This window comes from Salmo salar, chromosome 07 (assembly GCF_965601325.2).
Source record: "Salmo salar chromosome 07, fSalSal1, whole genome shotgun sequence".
NCBI lineage: Eukaryota > Metazoa > Chordata > Actinopteri > Salmoniformes > Salmonidae > Salmo > Salmo salar.
In genome coordinates this window covers 24,404,500-24,415,526 of record NC_138297.1, presented here as the reverse complement: position 1 = coordinate 24,415,526, position 11,027 = coordinate 24,404,500, and the positions used below count along the sequence as shown (strand labels likewise).

At 43.2% G+C, this 11,027-nt stretch overlaps 1 protein-coding gene across 1 annotated transcript; it reads left to right on the top strand.

Moving 5' to 3' along the window:
* The first annotated feature begins 1,254 nt into the window (after positions 1-1,254).
* On the top strand, positions 1,255-10,530 carry LOC106608724 (claudin-7-A). The gene is made up of 4 exons (XM_014206825.3): positions 1,255-1,860; positions 4,279-4,443; positions 8,454-8,538; positions 9,601-10,530. Exons 1-4 carry the CDS (start codon positions 1,638-1,640, stop codon positions 9,773-9,775), a joined length of 648 nt encoding a protein of 215 aa, XP_014062300.1. The 5' UTR covers positions 1,255-1,637; the 3' UTR covers positions 9,776-10,530.
* Positions 10,531-11,027: the final 497 nt, after the last annotated feature.

The window sequence follows — 11,027 nt, the reverse complement described above, 5'->3', positions numbered from 1 at the left end:
CTCATTGGATGATTGATTGATTCAGCCAGCATGACAGCTCTGGGAGTAGTCCCGTGTAGCTCAGTTGGTAGAGCATGGCACTTGCACTGCCAGGGTTGTGGATTCGATTCCCATGGGGAACTAGTATGAAAATGTATGCACTCACAATTGTAACTTGCTCTGGACAAGAGTGTCTGCTGAATTATGCATATTAAATACTGTAGGGAGATCATTATATGCGGACTAGATGGGTAAGGGATCAGATTCGGGGTCAGTTGATTCAACTATAGGCCTACTCTAACAAGTAGTGCCAAACAGAATTGGCAATGATTCCTTTACTGTAGCCCATGACAAAATATATAAAATATGAACTCAAATGTGTTTGCAATTGATTCAAATCAAGACTAATTTGGCCGCAAAAGATGAAATGATTCCTTTAGAAAAAATGCTGAAAACCATCAGATTCCAACTGGCCCTACCGGGGTTGGAGTCGCTTCCATTTCAGTTGCAGTCAATTCAGAAAGTAAACCCAATTCCAAATGTTCCTCATTGAAGAGAATTCGAATTGTGTAATTTCAGTGTACTGAATTGACTGGAATTTAGCCTTTTTCAAATACCTGAAACAGCTTTGTCCTGCAATCTAGAGCATAATCATTATGCCTAATTCTGTGTAAAAAAAATATGTCCATTTGTCTGCTTAGGTCATCTAAGCATACCACTTTACCTGTCCAATTGTCATTTTAATGAGGGTGTCATTCTGACTGTTGTAATCACACATCTCAATGCACTGCACTAACATGCTTAGGATATTACATCCAATTTATAACACAGCACATGGGATCATAACACACAGCATCATCAATACAGGCACATATCCTGGCATTATAATTAATACACAAATATCAGGATATTATCATAAGGTACCAGATTACATTTAAACCAAGTATTTTTCTGCATATGTAAGCATACCTCTTGATCTGTCTGTTTCCTCCTGACTGGAGGTCATTTTTTATAAGAAACTAAAAATGCTTATCTGTATCGCTGCTAAAATCTGGGTAAAAGATTGAAAGGAATGTGGTTGTTATTCAGTACATTTAGTAATTGCTTGCTTTTCATATCGGGGTCAGCCCGATATGAACTGTACCGTGGTTTTTACAGTACCGACTACCGACCCACTAGAGCTAGAGCAACAACCTCTTCCTCGGAATGCAGGAGTAGCCAAATCAATGGGCGTGACATAACGGTAACTGCCACGGGAGGAGGGGATGAGAGAAGAGACCTACGCATCACCGGGCACCGGACACCTCTCGCGCGCACACCATCCAGAATTGAAATATTCCGTCCGCACTCTCACTACTACAGTATTCAAGGCGCGGCTCGAACTATAACAGACAACAGGTGGAAAGGAGATAGACAAGCAAAACTTTTTCACAACTCAGAGATTGTGTTTACTGACTCCGCTATTCTGCCGCGTAAAAGGAACATAGGTAGATAGACCTAATTGGAAGGATAACTACAGCAGGTGTAGTGAGAAAGGGGAGGCTGCAAGAGAACCTTAGCCTTTGGACACACGCACCCAAAGGATTCTTCGTTTTTTCGTCAACAGAAACGTATTTATTTAGGAATCCAAATAATCTACGAAATCTTTTTTTTTCAAGATGGCAAACTCGGGAATTCAACTTTTAGGATTCGCCCTGTCACTCGTCGGTGTTATTGCACTCATTGTGGGGACCATTCTGCCACAGTGGAAGATGTCTGCGTACATAGGAGACAACATCATAACGGCGGTTGCCATGTACCAAGGATTATGGATGTCATGCGCTTTTCAGAGCACAGGGCAGCTCCAATGTAAAATATACGACTCGATCCTGCAGCTCGACAGTAAGTATAGATGCTTTAAAGCGGCAATCAGAAGTTGAAACAATAAGAAAGCGATCCCCGCCCCTGTTTTGTTAAAAAAACGTGATGGCTGTGTCTGGAGAAATACACCCACGCTCAATGTATAGACAGAGCTATGGATACAAGAACTGACCATCCATAATATGAAAATGATAGTTTTAACCATGTTTCAAGGTTATATAGTGTTTGTTTACGTTTACTTTTGTTATATTTTGGGTTCTGATGGGGTAGGACAGTTGAAGTAAGCTCATGAGGCAGTTATAAGTTATATTCTTCAAGAATCAATGGGTATATATCATTAATTTATACATTCCAAAAAGGGATGTAGCAACTGCAGATTGCCCCTTTAAGCAAAATATTTAATTTATGCCATGCTTATTTTTTCTTTCACTGTCTGTGACTATATGCGCATCCTGTGCAGCACTTTATTGTATATCCAGTATTATCTAATTATCAAAGGAGGATTTCCATGAAGATGGTGACTTCACTTGTGTCAGGAAGTCTCATGTTGTACCAGTAAATAGGATTGATTGACGGGAGATACAGGTGAGCAGACACCTGAGATGGTCGGCTGAGGTTCCCCACACTCCCCTTTGTGGAGCAGTGCATCCTCAATACAGCACATTGGTGCCACTGACTAACAGGCTCAGAGCTGTTAGTCAGTCATTGCCCCTCATGGTTATCCTTTAGTAGCACCCTTCGTGTTAACATACAGTGGGATATTGTTAACTTCTGGCACCCTCTCACCAACCTCCCCACCCTCCTCCACCCCTCTCTGCTGTATATTCTCACATGGCTGGGCCGCTACACCCCCTAAGTGGTAAGGCCCCTACTTGCAGGCCCCTGCCCATTCATCACCAACTGTTCCCTGGCATAGAGAGGGGACTGGGGGCTGGCTGGGGCTCCAGATGCCAGAGACGACTTGGTCCTAACGACCTAACGGTAAACAACCAGAAGAATACAGAACACAGGAGTAGCCATGGCGACAGCAGCACAGTACCCTGTACAGGAATTTGACCTCCTCCTCCCACTTCGGTTCGCCCCAAACCCTTAGGGCACCATGATGAGGAGAACCAGGGTGTGATTTAATATAACTCCCCATCTACTCTTGTTGGTTTGTCTGTTCATAGTTGTTGGTGTGAGGGGTTCCATTGAACAGAGAGGCTTGTTCAGATTCAGAACACTTGGGGGGGTCCCAGTTTTAACTTGTTGTAACTGCACCTGCTGACAGAGAGCAGGTTTGGGGGTTATTGGAAGGGTACAAGGGGGGTCAGGGTGTTACAGTGGAGTACAGGGGGATGGGGTACAGAGGTGATGGGGTGATATTCCATGGTAGCCCCAATTTGCATGTTGGTGAAAGGACCCTCATTGTGGGTTTAAAGTACAGCAGAAGATTAGTATTTCTTCCTTCCTTCCTTCCTTCCTCTCTCCTCCTTATCACGCTCTTCACCCTCTTCACCTCTCCTCCCTCTCCCACCCCCATCCAAAAATCAAATTTTATTGATCACATGTGTTCCTAGCTCCAACAGTGCAGTAGCATCTAACAATTCACATCAATACACACCAATCTAAAAGTAAAAGAAAGGTACTCTCCCCCCCTCTCCTTCCCTCCCTCCCTTTCTCAGGGATGGAGGGTTGTGTTTGTGAGCTCAGGGATGGCCTGGACTGGCACAGACTGGTTCAGGGTGGACCAAGGAGGTACTCTCCCTCTCTGTCTCCCACCCTCTGTCAGTTTTATGAGGGAGGTGACAGATTAGGGTGTCCTGACAGTAGCTTTCACTGCCCCCTTCCTCTCAACAAAAGCAGATGGAAGAGAGAGAGCGTGAAAGAGAGAGAGCGAGACAGAGAGAGAAAGGGAGAGAGAGGGGGAGGGAGAGGGAGGGTGTATCTCAGGGTTTCTCATCCAGGAAAAACACACATTAAAGTATCCTGTCAGCGCACATTAAACCCCAGTGATACATAGAGCTGTGTTCATACAGTCACTTTTTGAAATCCAATACTTTGTGAACACCATACTGTATATGATCCACTGTTGGGGTTGGATTGTGTTGATAATGCATATTTTATATTTGTTCACACCTTTTGCTTACTTGCTGATAAAAAACGAACGTTTATTAATTGACTTTTGCAATATATCCCACATGCCTATAAATGAAAGCTTTCTATACAATATCCTTCTATAACTGTACCATATCTATCTATCTCTCTCTCTCACACACACCCTCCCTCATTCTCTCACTATCTTGCTACTCCTTTCCCTCCTCTCCCTTATCCCGCTCTCGCTCCCCTCCTTGGTGTGTGTGTGTGTGTGTGTGTGTGTGGTGTGTGTGTGTGTGTGTGTGTGTGTGTGTGTGTGTGTGTGTGTGTGTGTGTGTGTGTGTGTGTGTGTGTGTGTCTCAGGTGCTCTCCAGGCCACCCGTGCCCTGATGATCGTTGGCATCATCGTATCCATCGCTGGGCTGGGCGTGGCCACCATGGGCATGAAGTGTACCACCTGCGGAGGGAACAACAAAGTGCGCAAGTCTCGGACCGCCATGACTGGAGGCATCATCCTACTGATTGGAGGTGAGAGAGGGAGATCAGGAGAATCCCCACAAACACATGTATTTTCTTAGGGTCCAGAGTTTTCCCTACATGATTAAATGACTTGGTCATGAAAATCTCAGGGCCCTACTTTTGTAACATTATTTTCTAAGCTGGTCTGAGATCCATGCTCATTAGATGACTTGGTCATTCTGGTCCATACCAGGAGCTATAGAAAGAGATCAAGAGAATCACCACAGTCAGTTGGTCACCATTATAAATGAGGGGTTTGTTCCTCTGTCTGGCTACCAGCTGCTCTCCCACTCATCTAAACCTGGCGAAGGCCTTCGGGTCGAAATGTTGCACAATAAAAGTCCCACTCTTCTACCCAGGTTCCCCTGGAGATCACAGAGGGAGAGAATGGGCACGTTTTACTGACTGTGGCTATTATTCTGACACTATTCCCTATTTAGTGCGCTACTTTTCACTAGTCAAATGTCACTGGTGGTCAAATGTAGGGCACTATATAGGGAATAGGGTGTCATTTGGGACACAGCTTGTTACTGTTATATAAGAGGTCATTAGAAACTCTCATAGAACAATGCCAGTAAAAAGCTAATGGGTCTCAGAGTAGAAAACAATATGTATGTTTTATTGGCACATACACCAGATAGGTGCACTGAAATGTGTTGTTTTTAATTTTAGTAGACACTCTGATCCAGAGCAATTAGGGTTAAGTGCCTTGCTCAAGGGCACATTGACAGGTTTTTCAACTAGTCATCTCAGGGATTTGAACCAGCTACGTTCCGGTTACTGGCCCAGTGCTCTTAACCACTAGACTACCTGCAATGTTACAGGTCTAAAGTGTCTCAGAGTAGGAGTGCTGATCTAGGATCAGTTTTGCCTTTTAGATTATAATGAACGAACCAGCATGCAATCTTGGATCATGTGAAAACTCTTATAGGACAATGGCAGTATGGTTTGGGGGGGAGGGGGGGGGGGGGGTTTAATAGCTAGCCACCCATTGACTTCTTGAGAAGTGTTTGGCTCCCCTCTCTCAAATACCTATTGATGATGCCTGGATGTACTGATCTGCCATTGTCTTACGTCAGATAATGCTTCAATTCCGCCTGCACTGATCTGTCTCGTAATGGGATAGCTCGAAAGTAGTCTGGCTACAATGTGCTATCATAACATTACCTAGGTAACATTGTCTGCCGAACCCCATTTATGCCTTAAAACCATCTCAATTAATCTAAGCTAAAACAATAAATCTGTCAGTAATAGGGCTGTGGCGGTCATGACATTTTGTCAGCCGTTGATTGTCAAGCAAATAACTGCCGGTCTCATGGTAATTGCCTGTTAATTAACATAAACACGTTTAGCATCTGCTGGCTTCCACGCATAGCCTATAAACCACTGATGCAGACCTTTGGAATGTCTACATTAACATTAAGTATAATACATACATTTAATATAGCCTACACCATCACAATAAAACCATTATTTATTTCAGACAGGTCTAAAGAAACATGATATGAAGAAAATGTAGTCTATTTCAGAAGAACAGAATAGCATGCCCCGACGTTATGTTCGGCCCTGATCTGGCTATGCCATATGGCTGTGGGCTACACTAGTTCATTTAGCAGACAAGATTGGCAGAGAATTCCGTGGCAATATAGTATGAAGAATACAATTGAAAATAGCTGAATAAAATAGAAAGGATATTTTCTCCAAATGATTTCAGAGGGAGTGCGCACATGTGGCTATTCTTTATTGAGCAGGTAACAAAGAAACAGGTTCTCCAAATACTTAATTTCGAGTTATTATGCACCTTTAATTGTGATACAAACGTTGGGCTCTATGTTTTGATTTTTAATACATTCCAAGGCTGCATGATGTGACTCTAATGATGATTTGAAAAAAGTCTCATGAAAAGCATGAGCTCTGCTGTGTTTCTTGCACAGGCTGCACACACTTCATCAGTCTCTCATTCACAATTTGACAAGCACTTGATAATATTCTCACCAAGCCTCAAATTTCCCGGCGGCATCCTCCTTGTGTGGCCGTTTTGCCCTTGGGCTGAATATAATAATTATAATTCCCTTCTCCCGGCTGCTAATCGCTGTGCTCCTAAGCACCTCTCACTCACATGGGTCTCTCAGAGATCTCAATTCTTATTAGCCAATGCCCGTCACGTGATCGGGTCCATCTCACAGGCATCTTAGCTTCGAAGTAGGGTACAAGTGGAGACAGACACATCAGGGATATAACTGCGCGTGTCCTTCTTATCTCATTCCAAGGAGCATATTCAAGATGTTAGAAGAACTGTCCAAATTTACTTTTCATCAGCCAACAAGATGAGTAGGCCTAACGAACAGCAAAAGCACTAACCTATGTCAATCTACTATCCCCCACAGTACAAAAGTTGACCTATTCTGTTGGTTCTGTATGAGAAATTAATATTCCAAAACATACTCTTGGACAGTTGTGGGATGCAATAGATCCCAAATTAATACAACCACTCGCATCAAAAACCTTTTAAAAGCAATGAGTCTGACGCAACAGATCAGAACGTTGAGCTTAAAATGTTGATAAACTATTAGGCTATTTCTTCACATTATAAGCGCAGCAATGCACACACGCAAATGTTCCAAAATGCAATCAATTAGCGGGAAAACACTCTTCTCAAAATTGACCGCAAGTGCGATTACGCATGGACCGTTATCATGCACCTGTCTCGGAACAGGTGCAGGGGGAAAAATAAATGTCATCTATGCACTTAAATAGCAAATGGGGGATGCTTTTCCTGTGGTTCATTTTCATACCAGCCAGGTAGGCTACACCTGTCGTAAAGATAAGCAATGTGCTTAATATTAGGAAAGTTGAGTAAATATAAATATAGTTGGCCTAGCCTATAGAAGAAAGCTGATGGGCTCCTCCTCTTTTTAATATAGGCCATCAAAACTCTGGTTTCTCACGCAATTGCATAGCCTATTGAAATATTTCGTCACATGAGCTGATGGGCTCTCATGAAGTGTTTTAATTAGATTTTCGATACATTTGCATTGATGTTAGAGAGATTAGATGGACAATAGAGTGCTGAGTACCAGGCAGTTAGCAAGTTTGGTAGGCTACTAATGACCAGCAGCAGCATCAGAGCTTGGAGAAGCCTAGTTACCGTGAGTAAACGTTCACATGGAATTTAACTACGGTCATTCCTGCCGGTGTGGTGGTAATACGGCCACCATAACAGCCCTAGTCAATTATTTTTACGTTTTTTGGTGAGGAAGTCTTAGTCGCACCATTTTACATCTAGCAAAGGAGTTTGTGCTTTCACAAGCAGTATTTCTGAAATTGACAATGTGCACGAAAGCTAGCTTAAATTTGTCCAACATTAGCTTGCTAGCTGAGCCAGTCACTTCATATAAAACGAATAATGGGATGCTGCTAACCAACCAGCTACCTTGTGCTGCACACGCAATGCTGAATGCTTCCACCAAAAGCTAGCTGTTTTCATGAAGAAGATGCGCTGCCTGTTCTGTCTGTGCCCAGAATCAGATAACATTCCCTCTTACTTTTGGGGCAGCATGTCTACAACTTGAGGGCAATTAAACAAGCCAAGCAATCCGATTGTCAGTAAGGTAGAGTCAGCTAGGTAGCTATGTCAGTAAACTACCTACAAGTTAGCTAACGTTAAGCAGCTGATCAAGTCACTTGCGTCTAATGTGCTTGCACATCATTTTACTAGGAGGACGCGACCATTTTGTTTTTATTTTCTCCCATTGCAATTGATAATTTAGCTATCTATTCTGCCTATTTCATAGGGGATCAATGAAAGCGCAGTGACATCATAAATTAGGAAATATGTTTTCATATTTGAATGGCGGATGCTCTGGAATATTAAAATGTTAATATGAGTTACACATCCTACAAAACTGATCGGTTGAGGGATGAGCGTCGCTTAGGACTGACACCATCTGACGTAAAACAATGCTGATCCATCTGATCCCTCTTTTTTTGTACGTGAATGTTTTTTCTTTCTCATTCAGCTCTGTGTGCAGTAGTGGCCTGTTCATGGTTCGCTCACAATGTCATCCGGGCCTTCTATAACCCTTATACTCCTGTCAACACCAAGTAAGTCAAATGTATTTATAAAACCCTTCTTACATCAGATGATGTCACAAAGTGCTGTACAGAAACCCAGCCTAAAACCCCAAACAGCAAGCAATGCAGATGTAGAAGCACGGTGGCTAGGAAAAACTCCCTAGAAAGGCCGGAACCTAGGAAGAAACCTAGAGAGGAACCAGGCTATGAGGGGTGGCCAGTCCTCTTCTGGCTGTGCCGGGTGGAGGATTATAACAGAACAAGGCCAAGATGTTCAAATGTTCATACAAATAATAATAATCACAGTGGTTGTAGAGGGTGCAACAGGTCAGTAACTCAGGAGTAAATGTCAGTTGGCTTTTCATAGCTGATCATTCAGAATATCTCTACCGCTCTTGCTGTCTCTAGAGAGTTGAAAACAACAGGTCTGGGACAAGGTAGCACGTCTGGTGAACAGGTCAGGGTTCCATAGCCGCAGGCAGAACAGTTGAAACTGGAAACAGCAGCACAACCAGGTGGACTGGGGACAGCAAGGAGTCATCAGGCCAGGTAGTCCTGAGGCATGGTCCTAGGGCTCAGGTCCTCCTCCAAAAGAAAGAGAATTAGAGAGAGCATAGTTAAATTCACACAGGACACTGGATAAGACAGGAGAAATACTCCAGATATAACAGACTGACCCTAGCCCTCCGACACATAAACTATTGCAGCATAAATACTGGAGGCTGAGACAGCTCTGGCTGCCTACACAATTCCTGAATATTTTTTTAGGGCTACATTAACCTGTTTGCGGCCTTACAAAAAAAGATTGCAGTTTTTAAACTGCAGTAAAGTAACTGCAGTCGACTGGTATTTCGGACGCAGTAATTGCAGCATACTGCAGTTAAACTGCACTTTAACTGCAGTTATACTGCATTGTACTGCAGTTATACTGCACTATGACTGCAATCTTTTTTCGTAAGGGCGATAATGGACAAAACTATGTTTTATTATTGTAAGGCTATAGGGGCAACTTAAGGTAATGTGTTACCGAAGAATGTAAGAACACTGCTCTAAAACCCTGTCTTACTCTTCTCTCCCTCTCCACACTCACAGGTTTGAGTTTGGAGCAGCCATCTTCATTGCCTGGGGAGGTTCTTTCCTGGACGTGCTGGGGGGAGCCATGCTGGCATCTTCCTGCCCCAGGAGTAAAAAGCCGGTGCCCAAATACCCCGCCATGAGTGGCGTGAGCGCCCGCTCACCCCCCAGCAGCACCAAGGAGTATGTGTGAGTGCCCTCTACTGCCGATAACCGGAATAACAGAAGCTTGAACATGAAAGAGTTTGTACATGGAGTCGAACGTGACTAGTCTGTTGTACTTATGGGGCGAAATGTTTGTCGCGCAAAAGAGCACAGATATGTATAAGAAATACCGTAAACTTCATTATATTCTGGCACCGTGATTTAATCTGAATCTTTTCTTCAACAATGTGTAGTAAGGATGCGGTTATTTAACTAGAGTTTAGTAAACTGAGCAATGCATAAAGAGTAACGCATGAGTTTCAAATTAAACCAGCTGCCAGATTACAATGAGATTTACATTTTTTTTTTTTTTTTTTGCACAGATCTGTGCTCTTTTGGACAGCGTAAATGTTGCCCATGAAGTTTGCATTTGGGGGGCATATCGGGATAGCATGACAGGATGACAAAAAAAGAAAGAATTACTGGATGTGAATATAGTTTTACAGAGTAGACAGCCCGACCCCCCACCCCAACAAGACTATCATGCAGTAGTTTGTTTTTGAGTGACGTCTCTCACCCCCTCCCAACATTCCACAAATGTTTCTGAATTTATGAGTGGGCCTCACAAATACACTGTAATTGGTTATTGGATGCGCCTTATATTAACAGACCGTGTCTTAGGGTGTATGTTCTCGTATTACACACACACACACACACACGCACACACACACACACACACACACACACACACACACACACACACACACACACACACACACACACACACACACACACACACACACACACACACACACACACACACACACACACACACACACACACACACCTTCTCGTATTACAGCCAAGATGCAGCATCATGGCAAACACTCTCACCCCCCTGTAAGAAACACTGTGTATTTAATTTAGCATTTCCATTGTAATTGAAGGTAATAAATTAAACTCGGTGTGGTGCTAAGGGCATACTTTTGGCATACTCAGGGGATGGCTATGTATGTATAATAGCAAAAGGGACTAGCGCGCCACCAGTTCTTTTACAATGGAGTTTTCTGTAGACATGACTGTCTCCAATGGCGTTCAAGCCAAGTGTTGACTTCACACTAGTTGTGAGTGACTGCATACACTATGGTGAATCCCCAAGCAATTCACTACTGCACTCCAAAAGGGAGAGGGCTTTTCACACAGGCCTGCAATATACTCTATCCCATTATAAAATATCTTTCACCACAGTCATTCTTAACAGGTGCCTTCACTATTACTAAGGAGTTTGTTTTTATTATTGT